The 26,308-nt window shown below is 48.5% G+C and overlaps 1 protein-coding gene across 3 annotated transcripts in view; it reads right to left on the bottom strand.

Annotated features, from left to right (window-relative positions):
- Positions 1-26,308, bottom strand: part of KIF21B (kinesin family member 21B) — a 414,008-nt gene that overhangs the window by 124,912 nt on the left and 262,788 nt on the right. For all 3 annotated transcript variants that reach the window (XR_011282930.1, XR_011282931.1, XM_069633645.1), the window contains exons 14-15: positions 12,292-12,480; positions 1,019-1,218 (exon numbers count right to left, since the gene is read on the bottom strand). Coding sequence is in view for 1 of the 3 variants with exons in the window: in XM_069633645.1 (XP_069489746.1) it covers positions 1,019-1,218; positions 12,292-12,480 (389 nt within the window). In the remaining 2 variants the exon portion in view is untranslated. The remainder of the gene's footprint in view (positions 1-1,018; positions 1,219-12,291; positions 12,481-26,308) is intronic.

Raw genomic sequence — 26,308 nt, 5'->3', positions numbered from 1 at the left:
ATACTAGGGTGCCTTAAACACAGATTCAAAGATAGAGGGCCTCATTACACGGAATGCGGTAAGGGTTTACTGTTACCGGTAAGGATACCGGTAAACCCTTACCGCCTTACCACGAGGTCCCTTTGCGGGACTCGACCTCAACGGCTGGTTTTACCAGCCGTTAAGGAACGGGGCCGCAAAGGGACCTTGGAGGCAATTACTGTACCGCAATTTGCGGTACCGTAATTGCCGCCTTCCCCATTCCCATTTGAGCCCCATAGGGGCTCAAATGGGAATGGGGATGTGCCATGGTGAATGCGGAATTATCGCCCCGACACACCTTGGAATGTGGCTGTAATTCAGCCATTCACCATGGCAGACTCGGTACGGTACCGGCGGCAACTAATAGTGCCATGGCTACTGCCTACTGTGTAATGAGGCCCAGAATCTATCACTGACTGCAGGTACTAATAGCCACATTGGTAAACATCTGTATTATGCAGATGTGGCATTGACACACATTACAGAATGACATACTTTACACAGTCACTCAGATGTTCAGATCTAGAGATTCCAGAGTATACCAATACATTGGGCAATGACTATGAGGTTCATAAGACCTCATGGTATCAGCACGAAGACACAATGCAGTGTGTGAAGCGTGGCAATCCAAGCATGTGCATTATCTTTATCCTTTGTTGCCTCTGACAACATTATCCTTAAATAAGCATAAGCAACTCTGCCAGACACAAACACCAAGGTGCCACCTGCCGCAGTCTCCTCTATGACCTCAGACAACGCAATGCTTCAAAACGGCATGAGGACACTGGTGCACAAGCTGTTGCAGAATGGTGCTGGTAGTGATGCCATCTTTAATGCCTCTAAGAGACAGCCAAAATCCTCAGTGCCCTGCATGGTAGAAGCAACCATCTAATATCTCGCCACAGTACCGTCCTGGTATACTGCATGTTCCTGAATCATGACTTGATCTACCCAAAAACATTCTGCCATGCTGAGACATTTCCACAGTGCCCCTAACCTTGGCCTTCTTCATCTCTGCAACCTCAGATTGCAGCTTTTTCAGCTCCCTCTCGTAGCGCGACTGGTTCTTCAGGAGTCGCGCGTGCTCCTTCTGGGCCATCTGGAGTTTCTGCAGGTCCCGGTTCATCTCCTTCAGCCTCTTCTCGTAGTCCGACTTGATCTTGTTGGCCTTCTCCTCGGTGTAGCATTCCATGGAGCCTACAACGAAGGAGCGCACACAAGCACACATGAGACCTAGACATGCATCTAGCAGTACTTCCGTGGAATGCGGGGGAACTGAACGGTCTACAGAAGAATAGTGAACTATGTCATCTAAAAGAGGAACCTCAAGAAGGTATGAATATTGGAACACTGCAATAGCCATGGTACCCCTGGTTGGACTTCTAGCCCTCGCTGCAGCATTGATGATGTCACATGCTGGCGGAGAGTGGATGGGACTGGTATGAACCTGGAGTCTGAGGCCTGACTCTCACTCTAGGGGGGGGATCCCCTTGTTCCCCTAACTCATCCTTAACCCAGTGTGCAGGATTAGCCCTCCTAACATGAGATCTCTCTAGGCGCCTCTGAAGCATAGGTGTAGTCATAAAAGCCTAGAGAATTGGAATAAGAGGCGATCCATTTGCAGACCAACTCCGCTGTCGCACGCGAGTCACGTGGTGACCTTGGAGAAACATGCTTACCAGAAAGCCAGATGTTTTCTTGTGCCACTCGCAGAGAGAACTGTGGCCTCCACTCATGCCAACTCATGGAGTCCAGAGAATGCCCAAATAAGGCTGAAAATGGTACCAAGAAGTGATTCAGGGTGGGACAGCCAGTAACTTTTAGGGACTCTTTAAGGGGTGTGGGTGTTTCAGGGGTGTGGGCCGCTGGCAGAGTGATTCAAAGACGGCAGACCCATGTCCTGTAACCTGGGAGAACCACTACCAACTCATATAATCTGTGAAATATGTACTTTTCACGGGACATCGCCAGTTACAGGACAGGCTTCAAATCACTCACACAGCTGATCTCAGTGAAACAATGATGCAACCTGCCACCAACCCAGCTGACCTACACAAGGAGAATGCAGCAGGCGGGTGGTGTGGGGGTTGGGAATGTATCTGCAGAGTAGGAAGTACAGAGAAGAGCAAGGCAAGGGGTGGACAAAAAGAGAATGGAGTTGAGGAAAGTGGAGAGATAGAAGAGTTGGGGAGGAGAGAGAGGAACTGAAGAAGTTTAGAGGCAACTAGATTGTGGAAAAGCAGGTACAGACCAGAGCACGGTATGAGGAGAAGAAGGAGAGAAGGTAGAGAGGAGAGAAAGTGGAGGAGAGAGAGAGGTTGAGGGAGGGCACGAAAGAGGGAAGAGAGAGAGCGATAGAGAGAGAAAATAAAGGGAAAGAGAAGGAAAGGGGAACAAAGAGGGCATGGTGGAGTGGTGAAGAGCCAGAGAGCAGAAAAGAGAGGTGATGCAGAGGAATAGAGAGCGAAGGAGAGAAGGTGACACAGACAAATGAGAGAACAGAGGAGGGCAGGTGAGGAGACAGAGTAAGAAAAGAGGAGCAGAAAAGGAGGAAAAGAACAGAGGAAGAGGTAAGAGACCGTAAATGAAGGAGAGGAGGCGACAAGTAATGGACAATGTGAGAAGTGTCCTAGGTTGAGGTGGGGAGGATAAAGTAGGTATGAAAGGAAGATGAGAGTAGCGGCAAGTGGAAAGGGACAGTAGTATGAGACAGCCCCCACAACTTTGACTCCTAGTATAAATCACACAGTGGCAAAAAAGATGTGACATTCCAGCCAAAGATCTCAAAAGCCTGGTAGGCAGGTTTTCCCATAATCAACAGGGGCAGGAGACATAGATACCCCCTGAGGTATTCCCAAATGGATACCAGGTAGGGACCTGTTAGGAGAGTCCAGGTGGACAAACGCCGGATCATGGGACCTGCAACAACAACCAACACACAGCATAGGCTAGGAAATAAGTGCAGTACAATATAAAGGCCCGAAGGACTCTTTGCCGCCAAGAAGGTGGACTTGACCTAAGGGAGAGAGGGTGGGAGTGATGACCATGGTCCTGACAATTGAGGAGCATCGGAGAAGTTCCACATGCTGACTGGCCAATCCTTAAGCCCATTCCCAGGCCTAAGTCAAACCTAATCGCTTTGCTGTGTGACCTCAATAAACCAATAGTGAACCTTCCTTTGGTCCTGGGACGTCCGTCCATGCCTCAGCTGTAGGAATCCCTTTTAGAAAGCTAATTTTTTGGGGTGCAATATATAGGTGTTTCCACAGTCCTCGTGTGAGGGGTGGGTAGAGGCCTATATTTAGTGGGGAGACATGGAGTTCACCAAGGTAGACCAAAGCTCTCTCTCAATGGGTAATGTTGCAGAGCAGTCAGGCTGCATTCTTAGGAGGGGAGGGGAAAGTAGCAAAGTACAGTTATTCACATACACACAAAAATACACCAAACATTGTATACTGTACGGTATACATAATTTAATGTAGTAGGCCTATGCGATTTCTACAGTAGGGAGAAGAAAAGTGTCTGGGAAATACACTGAGAGGTTCAAAAGACAACACGCAACATTAAGAATACAGGCCCGGCCTTCGATAGGACCCCAGTTCAACCCACAAGAACAATTAGTGGGAACTGGAAGACCATATATTCAATGGTACAGCGTGAACTACAGTGGTTTTCTGTACTAAGAACTATAGGGTACACTGGTACAGCCAAAAATGACAGTTTCGGTTCTAGGAGATTCTGGCATCCAAGTGGAACAAACACAAAATGTCAAAGTGCAGGTGAGTAAATGTTTAGGTCAAGAGATTCAAAAGGTTGCAAGGTTCCTCCCATAGAAATCAAGGGAGCCTGATGTGTTTATGGGGAAAAGTTAGGCAAGTTCTGCATTTACCCCATAGGTGCACCAGGAGAGTCAACCTACAAGGAGAAGAGCCAAAGAAACACCCAAACAAGAGGAGTTCCAGCTCAGGCTTGGGGAACCAGCTGACCAGGAAGAGCTTGTTGCAGATGTAGTACACCGTCTGGTGTTATATTTCTCCTCTTAGACTTGGTTCGTTTAAGAGATGCACTTGGGTCACTAACATAAATGGCGCTTCGTTTTTCCTTTTTTCCCTACTTTTCTTCTTATGCTAGTTTCTGGTTATTTTATAGCTTATATGTACCTATTTTTTTTATTTTCCAGAATAACTGGTTGTTGACACTATAGATGCACTGCAAAATAGGATATACATCTCTTCAATATGGCGATCGCCGTTCTTACCTCAGACACGCGCGTTCTTCGATGGTCAGAGTTTTCTGTCTAACTCTCTCCTTAGCCATGAGCTATACTTAACAGCGCTGGTATACGGACGCGGCTGTTTTGAGGTTGCTGTTGTTCCCACACACAGCAGTTTCACAGACGCTTGGATAATTTGGACGCGCCTGGTCTTTAGATCCCGCTATTTGTAGCACTTCGTCTAAGGACTGCCTTCTACCATCAACGGTAAGCCGTACTCTCTGGAACTTACTTGATACACATTGCGATTATGGACTATTTAGATAACTAGTCGCCCATTGACTCTCCGCCATTTAACGCGATATCGTTCTTACTTGGTTTAGGCGTTTAGATGTGAAACATTTGTGATCAGCTTTTTATACGCGTTCCTGACAACTGCAGTTGGGAGCGATTACCTATACTGACTACAGACTCCTGGGAAGTCGACTAGCACCTTATTTGAGGTAAATGCTACACACACCTTCCACTGGATGGCTGATGAGCACATGATCAGGTTTTTTGTATTCAACATATGTTTTGTTGGATTCTTCTTTGTGTCTTTTAAATTTGCTCCCCATACATTGGCGCATTTAGCTTTCTGATAACGACGATTGTACCCAATTGTCGGGACCTGTTTCGGGCTTCTAATTCCGGTTCAATTTTACTACAAAGCAGCGTTTAGTGGCGTTTAGGTAATTACACATGTTCCATGCACTACTGCTGTGGTGAGGGGTGACCTTTTAGCCACGGATTTCGATCCAGTTTCCTTTTTTCACCTTTCAGGTAATACTGGGTGATGTATATGGTTGTCACATTCCCTTTTTATTCTCTTATTAAGGGTATGTTCTACGGTGTAATGACATGCCAGCAAGGTTGAGATGATTTTCGCTGCCTTGTAAGCTACCATTGTTTGTTACTGACAACAATCAGTATGTTTTGATTTAATGTGTGATGCTAATGTTTTTTATTAATGTCTGATCCACAGATCTGCAGTGTGTGTGTGTCCCTGACGAAGATGCATTGAGGCCCCGAAACGCGTAGGACTTTTTTGACTTAATTATTTTCCTTACAACTAGCATTATAATTACTATTTAATTTGTGAATTAGGATCAGTGTTGTTTTTGTGTACTTGTTTTCATTCTAAGGACTAATGAACCTCCATAGGCGACATGTGTCTTCTTGCATTGGTTAAATTCATGAAGACACATAGGATAGTAGGTCCTGTAAGCAAAACATTGTGTTTTTCACTTCTTTGTTATTAAAGCACGACCTCACAGTCGTACCAATTACCTTTGTTCTGTACTGTAAATTATTTGCTTGAGTTATTTATGAGATATTTATTTCGAGATCTTTTCTATTGTTAATACATTGGAACCTTTTGGGCCAATCTTGGGTTGAGTGCAAATTGTGCCCTGAGCTGAGGTTGCTCAGGCATTCCCTGTTGTTCAGAGGTAGAACAAGGCCTACTCCAGTCAATGAAGATCAATTGTAGAGGCGGGGGGTTCAGAACCTCAATACCTCTATCCCCAAGGACTCCTGGTAATGGAACCAACTATTGGACCAGGATTCTTGTACATGGGCATCTACACATGGCACAAGCTTCTCAGATTCTGGCCCAGGAAGGGCATAGGCACATCTGATTTTGGGTGTCAGGTTTAGGTCTGGCTAGCAGTAGTTGTAGGCTCCGAGCAGGTGTCACTCAAACCCATGACCGAGCCAAGGCTTAAATGAGGAGGACCCAATAAAGAATACCTTGGACAGATGACCCAGAAGCGTAAAAACTCAGCATCAGCAAAGACAGCAAGAGAAGCACTGCAGAGCCCAGCAAAGACCATAGGTCACACCAGGGAGTCGGAGGGATCCACCTTCTCGCAAAGCAATGCTCCAACAACAGATGGAAACGCTGGACACAATGTCCTGTGATGAAGCGGGGGTGGAGGGGTAGCAAGCTACTCATCTTTCCATACCAAAAAGACAAAGATAGGCCACAAGGATGCTACCAGGGAGGCAGAAACTGCAGGCGAGTGCAGCAAGGACAGCCAGTCCAACCAGCTACATGGATTGCAAGAAGCAAAGGAGGAGCCCTGGAGAAGGGAGTGCACAGGACAAAGAAGCAAGGGCCCAGCCGGGAAGGCTAAGCCAGGGTCCTCTGCAGCAGGCTATATTCACTGCAGTAATCAGGTAAGGAGCAGATGAGGAAAATACAGGTTCTGTCACTGAAACACGTCGATCACATTCCATCAAGGGCTGTCCCAATCCAGACAACAAATCGCACACCAGGATTGGCAGAGCGCCAATCAGATTGCCCACCAAAAACCGCCAAACACACTGAAACTGCCACACTGGATGTAGATAGGGAAGTCAAGTGGACAGACTCTAAGCCAGTCTACACCAGTTTAAACCGCAAGGGTGCCTTTGTGGGCTCAGGATGAGCCTATGCCAGCAAAGGAGAGCTTGTAGTCCCTCCTCATGCTACTCAAGGACTGAGAAAGGCAACAAAACAAAATAGCTGGGAGTAAGGCTTAACAAATATATTCTTACACCAATGGCCACTACGTAGCCGCGTTGGGTGACTAATGCATTAAAAGCGGTTACAACACTGGTGTGCCCAAAACTAAATCACAGTTGCCACCAAGCTACACCATGATAAACATTCGGGGTGATAGAATCACTGTGGGACCGAAATGGGGTGACTACAAGTCACAACTCGCCTGGTAGACACATGGGGCCTCATTACGAATTTGGTGGTTTTCGGTCAGTAAATCCGCAAGAATACCACCAAATGGAATTACCGTTACCGCCACTTGGTCCCATGAGTTTACAATGGGATTACAAGTGGTGGTATGTGGTATGAATCCCCACTTCACAGGGGATTTTGGCAGAATTACCACACCAATTGTTGGAGTTACAGACTATTCGGTAATTCTGACAATGGTAATTTCATCAAATTTGTAGTTTGGTGGTGCGGGAAAAATTGAGGTAACTGAATTACGTCCACTTTTTTCCCCCACCGCCAAACTTGTAATGAGGCCCATGATGGACATTTAAGAGCAGCACACCAGACAACAGAAAAGGGGTTGCGGTTGAAGTTACTCAAGTCACAAAAGAAAAGTCAAAAAAGCATGTAAGCCAGCAAAAGGTTTGCAGGACCCACAAAGTCATGGAAACAGAATCACAAAAATCAAATTCTGCCCCCATGTACACTGGACGGTTTCCATTGGTTATTTAACCAATAAACCCCGAGCAGGGCGGCATTACCATTGCATTGGTAATGCCCGAACCCTGCGAGGGGCTTATTGCTATTAGTACCCGGCTTGTAAGACCGGGGAATTGAAAGCATTTTCCCTTGCATAGTTTCGCAACAGAGGAAAAAGAAAGTTACAAAAATGGCTGCCAAGGAAGGGAGAACATAGTCCATTCTTCCTTTCCATGGTGGCCATTGGAATTAGTAAAGAAAAAAAAAAGAGGTAAACAAAAAAATGGCCGAAATGGAACGGAGAAGGGATTACATGTAGTCCCTTCTCTGTTTCCATGGCAGCCATTAAAAAATATAGGGGAAAAAGTAAACCAAAAAATGGCTGCCATGGAAAAGAGGGAAGAGACTACGTATAGTGAGACGTGTAGTGAGTTCTCCCTTTCCATGGCAGTGTGCTGCAGATCGGGAGCGGACGCGCCGAGGACAGAAGTGTACCCAGCACGTCCGCTCCCGATCAGCAACAGATTAAGAAGGTAAGTGGGGTGGGGGGAGGGAAGGAAATATTAGGTAAAGGGAGGTGGGGGAGGGAGAGCCACTTATCACATTCCCCGGCAAGGGGAGATGGCGGCGGGCCAGCCCTGAGGAGGCTCAGGGCGGCAGGATTACCGTCTGATAAAGCCAGCATTCTGAGCCTTCCCATTGGCTGGGAGGCCACCACACCCCCCTCGCCGGGTACTAATAGCCCATATGCACTCATACAAAGTCCATTTATTACATGTCCAAACCTCAAAATATTACACAAGCAAAGTATGAACATAAATTGCAGATTGAAGTTCTGAGCAGTTGAGCAGGTTTACATCATTAGCCTTCAATGAATAAGCGATACAACATTTTATTTGCAGGTACTATTTGCTCACAATCGGTCACTAATGTTTAGGAAAGCTTTAATATTAGACGTGTTTCTGTTTGAAAGTCACTAGAGAATTTCCTATTTTTTTTAGGAACGTCACCGCAGTCCTCTAAAATAATGTTGCCAAATATGGGGTGATTCGTTTATTCGGGTTCTTGGAAACTGTGGGAGGGGCAAACATTTTGGAGTAATGATCTGGTTTAGTGTTTACGATGGTAACCGTGGATCCAGAAGACAGAAGTGCTAGTTCTAGAGAGTGCACATATCCAAATTGTGTGACCCTGGACAAATTACTTCATCTGCCAGTGCATACATTCTATATTCTGCCTAAACTGAGAGCATTTAGGATTTGCTAAACACATGCAGCAGTGCATAAATACCTTGACGTTTACATGTAAATGTGTTACTTTTTTCTCTTAAAGCTAGTTTTGAATGAGTCACTAAATCTCTTGCAGTGGGCTGCCTTCGCAAGCGGTCAGTCTGGCTGGCGGTTACAGGCCTGGGTATCCGGGTGGTTCCCACGTTCCGTGCCTTTTTACGCCCCACCCGAAAATAAGCCTATATCACTGCCTTGTGTGCAGATAAGCACTGCGGTGATCCGCAATGGTGGTCAACCAGTGCAAATGTGGGTCATTGTCGTCATAATGGATCGTTTTGCAGTACTTAAAAAAGATGGTAGTACATAACGCTCAGGGATGGATGTACGTAACGTTCAGGGTTGTACGTAACGTTCAGGATGTACGTAACGTTCAGGGTTGTACGTAACGTTCAGGGATTCAAGCCAATCCTTCGGCCATCCAAAGCCGATGTGGGTGGTTGCCCTGCATGCAAGGAGTCAATGTCCAGAGAAGGTTTCCCACTCTGTCTAGGGAATCAGTTACAAAATGGCGCAAAACGTGCCATAAGCGTGTCTCCTCGTGATACACTGATGCGTGTCATTTCACACCAGTGCCTAACTGATCCTCTTGGCATTGGAGGATTGCTAACAAGGAAAGGAGAACGCGGCCAAACTGAGCAATACCGTCTAGAATTGACTAGCATATGAAGAAGGCAGACATGGAGTTCTTATGAATCCTAGTGAACAGAACTGCCTAGTTTTCCAAAGGATATTTGGATCCCAAATTGAAGTAAAGCTATGTCCACCTGCGGAGAAGGGAGAAATGCTGACCATCTTTAAGTATGCACTTTGGGCCTTGTATAGTGGTGGATTAGAAATCCACCATTTGTCAAGTTTGCCCATGACTGACTTTATGCTGGGAATCGAGTAGCGGAAAATCCGCCGGCCTCCATGCACGTCAATTGGGACGGGCAGATTTCCCACCAGCCTTCCACCAGTGGATTCCAGGTTTACAGCCAGGGAAGGGCAGCCTTTAAATGCAGTAATTTCCACTAGTGTAGTGATAAATCTGATCTTCTAGCAGATGGAGATTGTTGCTATGGACAACACAAGTGCCTGTTTTGACACTCCCCCCACCCTCCCACTAATCTCCTCTTGCCCTCTATTCCCTAAACAAGTTAGCCCATGTAATGTCATAGACATATTTCAACGAGTTCCAGCCTTCTACTTGGATCAGAAAACCTCTCCCACTTTCAGTTTATAGCCCCATCCATCAATATCAGGGTAGATGAGTGAAGATTCAGGCATGGACTCCCAAGAGTAGCCGACCTGTGACTCGTCAGATGGTTTGGCCTACAACTCCCATCGGCCCTGGCTAGCACTGTCTGCGGTGAGTGATCATTCGGTGGAGGGTAGAGGTTGGGTACCTTTGCCGCGCACTCGTTCATTACTCTATATGCGCCCATACAAATCCATAACTCGTTTGAACTCGGCATATTTTGGGTAATATTATTTGTCTCTTACCCGTGAGGCCTAGGCGTGAAATCATAATCACCTTAGGGCAGAATTGTTTGTACATATATAATATAACAAACCCAAATAAACAGATTAGGGAAGGTTGTAGCTTGCAGGCAATAGGCCTGGTCATTCAAGTGGATAGAAAAACACTTCTGGGATGTTGAGGAGTTGTGTGTTACCTAGATCGCTATAGTAGCACAGGGTTGCTACCCAAAACGCCCTACTTAGAACCGTCCTATTAACCGGCACCTTTCATGGCCATTAATAGCAGCATTCCCGAAGCTTAAAATGCCAGATAAAAAAGTTTAAAAGCCCAAATAACAGAACTTTCCGGATGACAGAATGTCAGTTAATAAGAGCAAATCTCGAATATGCTTTGTTTTCTGGACATTTTGCTCTGCTTCTTGGCACTCTGCCATACAGCATCCAGCCTTTCTGTCAGCCAACATACTTTGTTATCTGGCATTCTGGCATCATGGATTCACCAAGGAAGTGACTAACATGTTCACTGTCCTTCTGCACCAGTGTTTCCTTCCTCTATGTTCACAATGACTTTAGCAACCATACACAGAGCAACAGATGGCTACGGAAGCTGAGAAAGGACAATATATATTTTGATAACTTTGTTGTTTAAAGAAGGGGAGAGGTGTGGGAGAGATGAAAGGTCTTAAATTCATGAAAATCACATGAAATGAATTTCACATTTTGCCTCAAACCGCTCTACTGTTCAAGATGTGCAGTCTATTATTTTGTCTCTCTCTCTCTCTCTCTCTCTCTCTCCCTTTTCACTCTCTCCACTAATTCAGTCGTTTTTCCAGTTACTCACTAATTCTGTCACCCACTTACTCAACTCACTCTTTCATTCACTCGTTCATTCACTCGCACCAAATTTGAGTTGTACAAGCTAACAGGTGAGCAGAATGGATTGTGACTCCAGGTAGGCCAGAGAAGAAAGCAGACATGGTCAGGCCTGTGCCTTATCAGTAAATGAATGGCACTCCCTGAAAGTGAACATTGGTTGCGACTTAAATAAATTGGGTTTCCTATTGGCCATTAGCTCAGCCGTTTCTTGAAAGCAATTCTCCTTTAGAGACGTTTGAATTCAAATTAAATATGGAAGTAATGAACTCTATTTTAGAATTCGCTCATTAAACAGTTTTGACGCACAGCAGCCAGAGACTCTGGGCCTCCCATCTTCAATCTCTGCTGGCAGCTATAAGGGGTAAAGTCTGTTCATGGCACATCTCTATTCCTCCCTACTCTCCACCGCTACTTGCCCTCCATCCTTTGAATCCATGAACTTTCATAAAATCAGTCCTCCTGATCTTTAACAGAGGTGTGGTGAGCGAGATAGCAGGCTGTCTGTGGACTCCCCCCGCTCATGGGCAGATCACTAACCACAGACAGGGGTGTTGCTAGGTGTGGAAAAGATCCGGGGTTACGCTAATGATGGGACTGTCGGGACTTGGGGATGGCTAGCGTTTTGGCTGCAGCACCTGCGCTTCTATCCGGGCCTACAAGCAAAAGACACGGAGTTATAGTCACCTCTGCCCCCCCTAGCAAAGCCTCTGACCAGAGAGATTAACTGGCAATACTAACTATGATGCTCTCTCATTTGGGTCGTACCTGTCAGTGGTCTGGGAAAGAATTAATAAAAATGCAACTGAACATAGAGGAATTATTTTACCTTTTATAGATCACATAAACTGACCACAGCCTCCTTATCTTAATTTTTTCATTTTTTTTTGTGTCAGTTTATTACAACTACACAAGACAATAAATAAATCATAAAATCACAGTCAACATTAATTATTTACAATTCTTAAATCTTTGTGTTTACCTGATAGAGGTATTTCAATTCTCAAATAAGTGAAATTCAATAACTTATGCTTATCGCCATCATTGTGGGCTGACTAAAGCATTGTGGGAAATGTGTGATGTTACCTCTGGCAAAGCCCTGAGGCCTGCAGGAGCAGTAGCTGTCTATAGTGATTTGACAGTTTTCCTTTGGTGAGACCCATCTGTGTGTTTCGGCCAGAGGTTGGATGAGTACTTACTCAGGTTCTGCAGCACGCGGTCGCGCTCCAGTTGGGTATCACGGATCTTGTTCTGCAGAAGGATAAGCTTCTCCTCGTACTGCTGCTTCAGGGTCTGCAGGCGCCGCTGGCTGTTCTCCAGCTCGTCGATCAGCTTCTGCTTGATCTCGATCTCACAGGTCAGGTCTGCCAAGTCTGCTTGGAGGTTCACTGCAGCGGGCGAGGGAAGAAGAAGCGAGAGGGCTCACTCACTCACAAAGAGAGATGCTCATTAGTGCTACCAGGCAAGAGAGATGCTCATTAGTGCTACCAGGCTGTATTTTAAGATGAAAGTTGCTCCTCAAACCATTCACCTTGCAGATCTAGTGGGCCCAGACAGCAGTCGTGGCAGCCCCCTCTTAAAGAGAGACAATAACTCAGTACAAGTTCTGTGCATTGACATTTTAGTAAAAGGATATTCAGTTATGATTCTTCAGTGAATACCCAGGTGCCTCCTCGGGCTCTATGTCATTCCATAGCCAGGTTTTTTTTCACACATTTTTTTGCTGCTGACTTTTGGCAAAAAAACAGTGTTTTTTTTATTGGGGGTTTCCGTGTTCCCCACGAATCCACCCCTTCACAGTTATTTACTGCCTATTCCCCACACAACCCTACCACTTGTATCCCTTTTCCCCCACCCTCATATTTTTTGATTAAATAATCAAAAATCAGCGGCAAAAAACTGTGAAAAAAAACCCTGGCGATGAATGAACGTCTCACCCCACCTCTGATCCTTGTGTTCACATCCCACCTCCCATGACAAGGTCAACCTGTCCCACATGTTGAACCCGCCTTCCTTCCTTCATATGTTACCCTCAACAATATGTAGAGCGCCCCAACGGTTCATAGGTAGGCTTGCACTAGAGCGCCCCAGCGGTTCCTAGGTAGGCTTGCACTAAAGCGCCCCAGCGGTTCCTAGGTAGGCTTGCACTAGAGCGCCCCAGCGGTTCCTAGGTAGGCTTTCACTAGAGCGCCCCAGCGGTCGGTTCCTAGGTAGGCTTGCACTAGAGCGCCCCTGGCGGTTCATAGGTAGGCTTGCACTAGAGCGCCTTAGTGGTTCCTAGGTAGGCTTGCACTGGAGCGCCCCAGCGGTTCCTAGGTAGGCTTGCACTAGAGTGCCCCAGCGGTTCCTAGGTAGGGTTGCACTAGAGCGCCACAGCGATTCTTAGGTAGGCTTGCACTAGAGCGCCCCAGTTGTTCCTAGGTAGGATTGCACTAGAGCGCCCCAGCGGTTCCTAGGTAGAGTTGCACTAGAGCGCCCCAGTTGTTCCTAGGTAGGATTGCACTAGAGCGCCGCAGCGGTTCCTAGGTAGGCTGGCACTAGAGCGCCCCAGCGGTTCCTAGGTAGGCTTGCACTAAAGCACCCGAGCCGTTCCTAGGTAGGCTTTCACTAGAGCGCCCCAGCGGTCGGTTCGTAGGTAGGCTTGCACTAGAGCGCCCCTGGCGGTTCATAGGTAGGCTTGCACTAGAGCGCCTTAGTGGTTCCTAGGTAGGCTTGCACTGGAGCGCCCCAGCGGTTCCTAGGTAGGCTTGCAATAGAGTGACCCAGCGGTTCCTAGGTAGGGTTGCACTAGAGCGCCACAGCGGTTCTTAGGTAGGCTTGCACTAGAGCGCCCCAGTTGTTCCTAGGTAGGATTGCACTAGAGCGCCCCAGTGGTTCCTAGGTAGGCTTGCACTAGAGAGCCCCAGTTGTTCCTAGGTAGGATTGCACTAGAGCGCCCCAGCAGTTCCTAGGTAGGCTGGCACTAGAGCGCCCCAGCGGTTCCTAGGTAGGCTTGCACTAGAGCGGCCCAGCGGTTCCTAGGTAGGCTTGAACTAGCACGCCCCAGCGGGACCTAGGTAGGCTTGCACTAGAATGCCCCAGCGGTTCCGGGGTAGGCTTGCACTAGAACGCCCCAGTTTTTCCAAGGTAGGATTGCACTAGAGCACCCCAGCGGTTCCTAGGTAGGCTTGCACTAGAGCACCCCAGCGGTTCCTAGGTAGGCTTGCTCTAAAGCACCCAAGTTGTTCCTAGGCAGAATTGCACTAGAGTGCCCCAGCGGTTCCTAGGTAGGCTTGCACTAGAGCGCCCCAGCGGTTCCTAGGTAGGCTTGCACTAGAGCGCCCCAGCGGTTCCTAGGTAGGCTTGCACTAGAGCACCCCAGCGGTTCCTAGGTAGGCTTGCACTAGAGCGCCCCAGCGGTTTCTAGCTAGGCTTGCACTAGAGCACCCCAGCGGTTCATAGGTAGGCTTGCACTAGTGCGCCCCAGCGGTTCCTGGGTAGGTTTGCACTAGAGCGCCCCAGTTGTTTCTAGGTAGGCTTGCACTAGAGCGCCCCAGCGGTTCCTAGTTAGGCTTGCACTAGAGCGCCCCAGCGGTTCCTAGTTAGGCTTGCACTAGAGCGCCCCAGCGGTTCCTAGGTAGACTTGCACTAGAGCGCCCCAGCGGGTCCTAGGTAGGCTTGCACTAGAGCGCCCCAGCGGTTCCTAGGTAGGCTTGCACTAGAGCGCCCCAGAGGTTCCTAGGTAGGCTTGCTCTAGAGTGCCCAAGTTGTTCCTAGGTAGGCTTGCACTAGAGTGCCCCAGCAGTTCCTAGGTAGGCTTGCACTAGAGCGCCCCAGCGGTCCCTAGTTAGGCTTGCTCTAGAGCGCCCAAGTTGTTCCTAGGTAGGATTGCACTAGAGCGCCCCAGCGTTTCCTAGGTAGGCTTGCACTAGAGCGCCCCAGCGGTTCCTAGGTAGGCTTGCACTAGAGCGCCCCAGCGGTTCATAGGTAGGCTTGCACTAGAGCGCCCCAGCGGTTCCTAGATAGGCTTGCACTAGAGCGCCCCAGCGGTTCCTAGGTAGGCTTGCACTAGAGCGCCCCAGCGGTTCCTAGGTAGGCGTGCACTAGAGCGCCCCAGCGGTTCCTAGGTAGGCTTGCACTAGAGCGCCCCAGTTGTTTCTAGGTAGGCTTGCACTAGAGAGCTCCAGCGGTTCCTAGTTAGGCTCGCACTAGAGTGCCCCAGCGGTTCCTAGGTAGGCTTGCACTAGAGCGCCCCAGTGGTTCCTAGGTAGGCTTGCACTAGAGCGCCCCAGCGATTCCTAGTTAGGCTTGCACTAGAGTGCCCCAGCGGTTCCTAGGTAGGCTTGCACTAGAGAGCCCCAGCGGTTCCTAGGTAGGCTTGCACTAGAGCGCCCCAGCGGTTACTAGGTAGGCTTGCACTAGAATGCCCCAGCGGTTCCTAGGTAGGCTTGCACTAGAGCACCCCAGCGGTTCCTAGGTAGGCTTGCACTAGAGCGCCCCAACGGTTCCTAGGTAGGCTTGCACTAGAGCGCCCCAGTGGTTCATAGGTAGGCTTGCACTAGAGCACCCCAGCGGTTCCTAGGTAAGCTTGCACTAGAGCATCCCTGCGGTTCCTAGGTAGGCTTACACTAGAGCACCCCAGCGGTTCCTAGGTAGGTTTGCACTCTATAAAAGCCAAATCTGAACCCAAAATGGGATTGGACACTTTTATGAACGTGCATTTAAACCCTCCCCACAGACTGTGTTTCTGCCTGAGACACACCATGTTTCTTAAATGCCTGTTTGAAATCAAAATGTTTCGGAAAGGATTTTGTTCACCCACACCCCCAAATAAGGAAGAGGCCCAGATTATCAATTTCTTTTTGGCACAAGTGATGAGAAGCGCGCCAAAATCTGCGTGCCCAGGCGGATTCTCAAAGGGTTTCTGAATGGGCGCCTCTGAGATGCGCTCCTTCAGATGCCCTGTTCACCCCTTTGCACATTGGCGCATATCAGGGGGGCGTCGGGGCATTTTAAAGCACATCCCAGATTCAGAAATGGGATGTGCTTGTAAATGTCCAGAAATGAGGGTCACCCCCCTGCACCTTTTGAAACAGGTGCAAATCATGACAGGGTCATTTCTGACCCTGTCATGATTTTTTTCTCTGCATTGTGGTAGTCGCAGTTCAGTCCGCATGCATGAGGATCTTTGAATATAGTGGTACTGGGTTCTACTGGAATTGTACCACTGGCGGTATTTACCACTTACAACTAGCGGTGCGATTGCCAAACCTCCTACAATGAGGCCCCTTGGCTTGCTCTTTTGGAATTCAGGGGTCCAAACATACACGAAAGGGATCAAATCTGGATTTCGAAATTAAAGGTGGTATTTGGGGCCAATGCATCACTTTAGGGAGACGCTTGTTTATACAAATGATAGTGTTAAAAAGGGGTTTGAGATGAGACAAAGCTGGTTTCATATGAGCCTGCCTCGACATGTTTTTCACATGTTCCTCATGCATTTGTAAAAAAAAAGAAATGTTATTTGTTTTCACAACTTCAAATTACCTAGCTACCTCATGTAATCAAGTAACTTTCCAAATGTCGTAAAAACACCTGTTATTACAGGGCTTAGAAGCTTGAGGAGTCCGCCGTGAAGCGCTATCAGAGGACAATATTGTTATGTTTATGAACAGCCACATTTGGAACGAATGGATGCCCCTTTCAAAAATCCAATGTTCTTTATGTGAGTAGATAACCATGGGCAAAACAGAAAAATCAAAACCCCTTCCTAAACCAATTTAAATATCGGTGTTACTCCAATCGGGGGACTGCAACCTTTAGGTTTTAAAAAGCTTTGCAGGATGCCTGGCTTTACGATGTAAATACTTTGCTTCACCCTGCCATCTAGTGGTCAAATCCGCAAATGTCTTCTATAATCTTAAAAAAACGAAATAATTCGTCTGGTGCAACTTTTAGGTAATTCCAGTCTTCTGCTTCTGCTGTGAAGGGAAGCAGCTGCTGGCTCGCGCCATGCTGATGAGGGCTATCTCTCGATTACAGAGAAGACGTGAGATGGAACCATACCTGCCTACATTTAAAAATCAAAATTCCTGAGATTTATGTCCCGCCCACAGCCACAAAAGACTCCGCCCATTTGCACATGGCTCCGCCCACACGCCCCGCCCACCTGTCAGAAAGGTAAACTCGGTTGTTGTAGCCTTCAGTTTGCTTACTATAGCATTGAAAATAAATAATTCATTCAATGCTATAGTAAGCAAAATGATCATTGGATTGAAAGCACTGTTATTGCTGCGGCGGCGCCCTCGGTGTGCTTACTATAGCATTGAATGAATGATTTTCAGTGCTATGTTAAACAAAATTAACGTGGCACCGGAGCCGTAATAATAGTGCTTTCAATCCAATGACATGGATTGAAAGCACTATTATTATAGTGATGCAGGCAGTGGGCACTTACGTTTCGTGCCATTTCCAGGTCCCGTCATATTCTCCACTTGATTGGCTACCGGCGGCAGCCAATCAGGTGGAGAATATGACGGGACCCGGAAAGAATCTCAAAATTCCTGAGATTCAAGGAACTTTTCCGGAGACCCGGAGAAATGCTTGAAAATCCGGGGTCTCCAGAAAAATTCCAGAGGTTAGGCCGGTATGGATGGAACCGGTAAGAGCTATTGTGCTGCTGTGTTTGGAGCAGCTGCCAGCTCGCGCGATGCTGATGAGGGCTATCTCTCGATTACAGAGAAGACCTGAGATGGAACCCGTGAGAGCTGTTGTGCTGCCAGGTTTGGAGCAGCTGCTAGCTCGTGCGACGATGCTGAGAGAAGACCTGAGATGGAACTGGTAAGAGCTATTGTGCTGCCGGGTTTGGAGCAGCTGCCAGCTCGTGCGACGATGCTGAGAGAAGACCTGAGATGGAACCGGTAAGAGCTGTTGTGCTGCCGGGTTTGGAGCAGCTGCCAGCTCGTGCGACGGTGCTGAGAGAAGACCTGAGATGGAACTGGTAAGAGCTATTGTGCTGCCGGGTTTGGAGCAGCTGCCAGCTCGTGCGACGATGCTGAGAGAAGACCTGAGATGGAACTGGTAAGAGCTATTGTGCTGCCGGGTTTGGAGCAGCTGCCAGCTCGTGCAACGATGCTGAGAGAAGACCTGAGATGGAACTGGTTAGAGCAATTGTGCTGCCGGGTTTGGAGCAGCTGCCAGCATGTGCGACGATGCTGAGAGTAGACCTGAGGTGGAACCGGTAAGAGCTGTTGTGCTGCCAGGTTTGGAGCAGCTGCCAGCTTGCACGACGATGCTGAGAGAAGACCTGAGATGGAACCAGTAAGAGCTGTTGTGCTGCCGGGTTTGGAGCAGCTGCCAGCTCGTGCGACAGTGCTGAGAGAAGACCTGAGATGGAACTGGTAAGAGCTATTGTGCTGCCGGGTTTGGAGCAGCTGCCAGCTCGTGCCACGATGCTGATAGAAGACCTGAGATGGAACTGGTAAGAGCTATTGTGCTGCCGGGTTTGAAGCAGCTGCCAGCTCGTGCGACGATGCTGAGAGAAGACCTGAGATGGAACTGGTAAGAGCTATTGTGCTGCCGGGTTTGGAGCAGCTGCCAGCTCGCGCGACGATGCTGAGAGAAGACCTGAGATGGAACCGGTAAGAGCTGTTATGCTGCCGGGTTTGGAGCAGCTGCCAGCTCATGCGACGGTGCTGAGAGAAGACCTATGATGGAACTGGTAAGAGCTATTGTGCTGCCGGGTTTGGTGCAGCTGCCAGCTCGCGCGACGATGCTGAGAGAAGACCTGAGATGGAACTGGTAAGAGCTATTGTGCTGCCGGGTTTGGATTGCTCTGTCACATTCTACACTGGAGCTTTGCACATATTCAAAGCTCCCAAGATTCCCAAATCATGCAGCACCACTATAATGAGGACTTTAGATAAGAATTTGAGAACACGATTTTTAGGATGTATAAAACTAAGTTCCCATTCTAGTTTCATACTTTTAGGCAATCTAATGTGTTTTAATAAAATTAAAACAATAAGCATTTTCCTTCAATCCTAACATTCTTTGCACCCATCCCTGGCTGGAAGTGAAAGAAAACGTGTTGTATCACGTAGGCAGCACTACAGCAGCGGTCCCCTTTGGGGAAGGTGCTCTCGGCGCTCTGGGCCTAAGCACCTCAGCAGAGCAGTACAAGTGGCAGAGGTGCACCTGGGACTTCCCAGTTTCTCTTTTTGGGAGCATCGTGCCGAACGAATGGAGAGGGGAAAAGACCCACTGGCTCTTCAGAGGTCTTTTGGACGCTTGAGAAACTGGACTGAGGCGATGAGGGAATGAAAAGAGTTCCAGAATATGTTGCCTGGGAAACGAATTGTTTCTCGCTCAAACTCCTTCAACTTTCGCTGCTGAGAGGCCAAGTAGGCTTTCTGGGGCATGCAGTTCATCAAAGGCTTGATGAGCAAGGCAGAGCGCCTTGAAGTCAATGAGTTACTGAGCCCAGGTAACCTGTCTTCTACATGGGCGTGGTTAGGACTGAAAACTTTGGAATGAAGATGAAGCGGGCAGCGTAGTTTTGTACCCACTTCACTTTCTTGAGAACAATACATGAGAGTGAAGCCTAGGTCCAGTTGACTGGTTCTCCTGGCCGCAACACCAATGGGCCAATTGGGACCCAGCCCCCGAGCCCAGAAATTCTGGCCCATCTGACCTTCAGAGCCATCATGGTCAGGACAAAAAGGAGACGGGTCCGCGTCTGCGTAATTACTTTCCTTGTGTTCTCAGCGCTGCCTTTTAGTCGTGAAATCTTAGGCAACAGGCACTGCCTTGAGGAATTTGCAACTGAAAATCCCCTCACAGCTCCAATTAACTGGAAATTCTGGGCCTGCTTCCAACACAAAGGGCCTGATTTACAAAAGCGCTTTTTTGGATTTACGTGAATGCGTCGAAAGAAATCACTGCTCAGCCCAGAACATTGTGAAAAGAAATCTAATTTTTAATACATTTCTTCACAAATAAATGTGGGGGGAGACCCCCGTAAACACCCTTACTCCCCCACATCCTGCACCTTAATTAATTCTCCAACCCACTCCCCATCTACATTTTTGTTGAAATATGTGGTGAAGTGGTCTTCGCAGTGATTGCATTCCATGTTATTGGGCGATACCTACTGGATCTGATTTACAGAGTGTTCCCCCCCCCAAAAAAAAATAAACAAGGAGAAAACGCTTTATAAATCAGGTGCAATGTGTATAAAACACAAATGCTGCTTGCCAACTCCAGGGCTTGATGGACGGATCCATGTCGGGTTTTCAGGATACCCCTCATTAATATTCATGAGATACATTTGCATGCAATGATTCTAAATGTATCCAAATGTTTCCTCATGAATATTAATGAGGGATATCATGAAAACTCGTCAGGATTCCAGCCTTTGAGGCAGGGAGTTGGACAACGCTGCAAGTTTAAAGGTTAGTTTATACCCCTGGTGTTCACTAGCTGCACATGCAAAAAAAGGGTTCGTTTTTAGCTGGATATCAAATGTTCTTCACATCATGTATTACTGCGTTCTGGAAATTTGACATATACCAGGTGATATTTTACACAATTTCTTTTAGAATGTGAAGCATGTTTATTTTGATTTAGCATGAAAAGCATGTGTAATATGTATGCGTAAAAGTTTTACGCATTTTCTTTTTGCCAAGCTTGCCATGCCATATTGTCATTTATTTGTGTGTCAGAGAGGGGGCACAGAACGATATTGCCTTTTTTCACACAACCTCCATCCTCTCTGTCATATGAAGACACACGCATTTACGCCAGCGTGATATTTTCCTGCTGGTGCAAATGCTTTGGATTCTCATGGAATCTGACTGCTTTTTACACCCAATAAAAGCAGGCAGATTCCCCAGGAATCCAGTGTAAACACTGCCTGCTATTCATAAATGCCAAGTGGGATTTACCCAATGTCCACTACAAAGTGAACAAACTAAAGCGTTCAGGCAATTACGCCTGTATTCACACCATTGTTTTTCACTTCATAGTGCAAATGACTACAGTTGCAGGCAGGGGACTTGTTTGCATGTAAGCGCATGTTTATAGTTTGTCTCGTTATGTGAGAGAGGGTATGCCCAGATGTGGGACCCTTCCTCGCTGTGCCATAGGAAACCAAGTTGAACCTCACTGATGTGGCCCAACAAGGCTGAAACATGTCTGTGGTTGCTTCTGTTCCTGTGCAGAGGGGACCTTGCCTAGCAGTTTGGGCTGGGCTTCTCCCATTGGTGGCAGTACCTGACTGATTTGCATATGGCTGGACCCCTTTTGTAATGGCGCAGATGGGCTAAACAACAATGCTGTGGAAGGTTGCCCAGAGCAGTTGAAGTGGTTTAGATTCATTCAAAACCTTAACCCCCTCTTTCTTTTGGTTATAGTTTGTCTACCTATGTGAGACAGGATATGCCCAGACGTGGGCCCCTTGCTCGCTGTGCCGTAGGGAACCATACTGCATTACACTGATGAGGCCCAACACAGCTGAAAAATGTCTGGGGTTGCTTGTGTTTCCATGCAGAGGGGACCTGGCCTAGCCGTTCGGGCTGGGCTGCTTCCATTGGTGGCAGTACCTGACTGGGCTGCATATGGCTGGTCCCTTTTTGCAATGGTGCAGGCGGCCTAAAAAACGGTGGTTTGGAAGGTTCCAGAGCAGTGCCAGTGGTTCAGATTTATTCAAAACCTTCCACCAATCATGTTTCTGGTTACAGGCAAATGTGACAGGCCCCTCAATGCAATTTAAACGTTAGGGTAAAAGGACCGCCTGTATTTTTTAAGAGACTGGAAGCCCACTGCTGTGCACTGCTTTGGGAAAATGGGAATGGGTCACCATACAATTAAATGTTCCCAAACCACGCAAAGTCTTTGAAGGTAGTCCGTCCCCTACCATGTGATGCCTTAACACTACCTCCTATCCTCCAAAGTTTCAGTTGCATTGGACCCCTGTTAGGTCTACTTGAAACCCAACTGATTGATCTTTTACAAAGGGCATCAAAAGCAGGTCACCAGAATAACCTGGTCAACATCATCTACTAGTCGACTTGCATTACCTGACCACTGAAAGAGTCCATGCTACCCTTTTGAAGCAACAGTAATGGGGAAGCATTCCCCACCGGTGGCAAAGGTGCCAGCGCTGGCTCTGCGGCAGACATGCTGACTTGCAGTACAAAAGAAGATTCTGTGGGGGGCGCTGTTGCGCCGAAACAAGATGGCCGCCTGAGTGTGAAGCTCCGGACGACGAGGGCACATCTTTGCAAATTTAACCGCTAAAATACAGCTGGGCCGACTATCGCTGCTATGATCACGGTATAAACTGGCGGTCTACCGATATCCTAACTCTGAGACCCGGAGACCCTCTGTGAGCCCTGCTATTGCTGTGGGGAGCGGGACGCCACGGGCGGCCAGCTCTCCCCGTGACAGAGTTCCGAGGACCACGGATTCGTGTTACTACTAGACGCCCCGGCGTGTGCGGCCTCTGTGGGGGAGGGGCGCCGAGGCCCTGGAGGCTTGTGTGACGTCCCTGCCGCCTATCTGTCAGACCAGCGTGCGGTTTGGGATAGTACTGCACCGATACGCGCTAGCGGCTGGTGCCCGGGGCTTCCGGCTCCCTTCACTCTGGACTACGCCGTCCGGCTCACCTGCTCGTCTCCCTGCGCTCCTCTCCCGGAGCGTTCCAGCGCGCTCTCTTGGTGAGGTAAGGGGGCTGGGGACTAGCGGTGGGCGCCCCCCCCCTTTTTTTCTGCTTTAGATACCGCAGAGGAGGACTCCGGGAAACTGCCGGGCCCATCACTTGCGGTGCCCTGGAGGTCTTTGGCCCGCATTGACTCTGTTGCCTCACCGGTGGGCACGCCCTGTGAACCTGGGACAGCACCGCACCCCATACTTACCGTACATAGTTTTCACGATACCCCTCATTAATATTCATGAGATACATTTGCATGCAATGATTCTAAATGTATCCAAATGTTTCCTCATGAATATTAATGAGGGATATCGTGAAAACTCGTCAGGATTCCAGCCTTTGAGGCAGGGAGTTGGACAAAGCTGCAAGTTTAAAGGTTAGTTTATACCCCTGGTGTTCACTAGCTCCACATGCAAAAAAAGGGTTTGTTTTTAGCTGGATATCAAATGTTCTTCACATCATGTATTACTGCGTTCTGGAAATTTGACATATACCAGGTGATATTTTACACAATTTCTTTTAGAATGTGAAGCATGTTTATTGTGATTTAGCATGAAAAGCATGTGTAATATGTATGCGTAAAAGTTTTACGCATTTTCTTTTTGCCAAGCTTGCCATGCCATATTGTCATTTATTTGTGTGTCAGAGAGGGGGCACAGAACGATATTGCCTTTTTTCACACAACCTCCATCCTCTCTGTCATATGAAGACACACGCATTTACGCCAGCGTGATATTTTCCTGCTGGTGCAAATGCTTTGGATTCTCATGGAATCTGACTGCTTTTTACACCCGATAAAAGCAGGCAGATTCCCCAGGAATCCAGCGTAAACACTGCCTGCTATTCATAAATGCCAAGTGGGATTTACCCAATGTCCACTACAAAGTGAACAAACTAAAGCGTTCAGGCAATTACGCCTGTATTCACACCATTGTTTTTCACTTCATAGTGCAAATGACTACAGTTGCAGGCAGGGGACTTGTTTGCATGTAAGCGCATGTTTATAGTTTGTCTCGTTATGTGAGAGAGGGTATGCCCAGATGTGGGACCCTTCCTCGCTGTGCCATAGGAAACCAAGTTGAACCTCACTGATGAGGCCCAACAAGTCTGAAACATGTCTGTGGTTGCTTCTGTTCCTGTGCAGAGGGGACCTTGCCTAGCAGTTTGGGCTGGGCTTCTCCCATTGGTGGCAGTACCTGACTGATTTGCATATGGCTGGACCCCTTTTGTAATGGCGCAGATGGGCTAAACAACAATGCTGTGGAAGGTTGCCCAGAGCAGTTGAAGTGGTTTAGATTTATTCAAAACCTTAACCCCCTCTTTCTTTTGGTTATAGTTTGTCTACCTATGTGAGACAGGATATGCCCAGACGTGGGCCCCTTGCTCGCTGTGCCGTAGGGAACCATACTGCATTACACTGATGAGGCCCAACACGGCTGAAAAATGTCTGGGGTTGCTTGTGTTTCCATGCAGAGGGGACCTGGCCTAGCCGTTTGGGCTGGGCTGCTTCCATTGGTGGCAGTACCTGACTGGGCTGCATATGGCTGGTCCCTTTTTGCAATGGTGCAGGCGGCCTAAAAAACAAGTGGTGTGGAAGGTTCCAGAGCAGTGCCAGTGGTTCAGATTTATTCAAAACCTTCCACCAATCATGTTTCTGGTTACAGGCAAATGTGACAGGCCCCTCAATGCAATTTAAACGTTAGGGTAAAAGGACCGCCTGTATTTTTTAAGAGACTGGAAGCCCACTGCTGTGCACTGCTTTGGGAAAATGGGAATGGGTCACCATACAATTAAATGTTCCCAAACCACGCAAAGTCTTTGAAGGTAGTCCGTCCCCTACCATGTGATGCCTTAACACCACCTCCTATCCTCCAAAGTTTCAGTTGCATTGCACCCCTGTTAGGTCTACTTGAAACCCAACTGATTGATCTTTTACAAAGGGCATCAAAAGCAGGTCACCAGAATAACCTGGTCAACATCATCTACTAGTCGACTTGCATTACCTGACCACTGAAAGAGTCCATGCTACCCTTTTGAAGCAACAGTAATGGGGAAGCATTCCCCACCGGTGGCAAAGGTGCCAGCGCTGGCTCTGCGGCAGACATGCTGACTTGCAGTACAAAAGAAGATTCTGTGGGGGGCGCTGTTGCGCCAAAACAAGATGGCCGCCTGAGTGTGCAGCTCCGGACGACGAGGGCACATCTTTGCAAATGTAACCGCTAAAATACAGCTGGGCCGACTATCGCTGCTATGATCACGGTATAAACTGGCGGTCTACCGATATCCTAACTCTGAGACCCGGAGACCGTCTGTGAGCCCTGCTATTGCTGTGGGGAGCGGGACGCCGCGTGCGGCCAGCTCTCCCCGTGACAGAGTTTCGAGGACCATGGATTCGTGTTACTACTAGACGCCCCGGCGTGTGCGGCCTCTGTGGGGGAGGGGCGCCGAGGCCCTGGAGGCTCGTGTGACGCCCCTGCCGCCTATCTGCCAGACCAGCGTGCGGTTTGGGATAGTACTGCACCGATACGCGCTAGCGGCTGGTGCCCGGGGCTTCCGGCTCCCTTCACTCTGGACTACGCCGTCCGGCTCACCTGCTCGTCTCCCTGCGCTCCTCTCCCGGAGCGTTCCGGCGCGCTCTCTTGCTGAGGTAAGGGGGCTGGGGACTAGCGGTGGGCGGACCCCCCCTTTTTTTCTGCTTTAGATACCGCAGAGGAGGACTCCGGGAAACTGCCGGGCCCATCACTTGCGGTGCCCTGGAGGTCTTTGGCCCGCATTGACTCTGTTGCCTCACCGGTGGGCACGCCCTGTGAACCTGGGACAGCACCGCACCCCATACTTACCGTGCAAGCTCTGGGGTTAAGAAGAACCCGGCCCCGAACTTTAAGGCCTGCGGCGACACCGGAGGCCGAACTCCCATGTGTGCCTCACTACTGTGAACTCAACCTACTGCATCATATGCACACGGAGCTAAACACTCTTAGGAGAGTAATTCTCCTCGCAAACGGGACACTGACCAACTGGCCACATACTGCCCGCAGTACCGAACACGCTTCTTCGCTCGCACGCTTTACCCCGGGACCCCGGGCCTTTTTTCCTGCTTACATCATGACGAAGGGAGCCGGTACAGGGAAAAAGCAAAGCTTGTTGAACATGTTTGCCAAAACGCTGTCCAAGCCGGCCCCAGATGACATTGAGGAGCCCCTGTCCGTCTCGGCCCCATCGACCTCGGACGACTCACAGAAAATTCTGGAGTACATCCGTGATGGCTTCACTACGCTGCACACTAAATTAGACGACATGAATGGGTCCATCTCATCCATCAAAGCCCACATCGAAAAGACAGATGGTCGTGTGACGGAAGTTGAAACTCGACTGGGGGTCGCCGAGGATGTGCTTGGCTCTCTGCGGGCTGAGGTCTCCACGCTCACTGACCGTGTCTCGGCAGTCGAGAAGAAGAATGATGACCTCGAATCCCGCTCGAGACGTAATAATCTACGAATTGTTGGAATACCGGAGGACAATATCAC

This window comes from Ambystoma mexicanum, chromosome 13 (assembly GCF_040938575.1).
Source record: "Ambystoma mexicanum isolate Mex_15411 chromosome 13, UKY_AmexF1_1, whole genome shotgun sequence".
NCBI classification, from domain to species: domain Eukaryota; kingdom Metazoa; phylum Chordata; class Amphibia; order Caudata; family Ambystomatidae; genus Ambystoma; species Ambystoma mexicanum.
The sequence above is the reverse complement of the archived record's forward strand: the minus strand, read 5'-3'. Positions and strand labels throughout refer to the sequence as shown.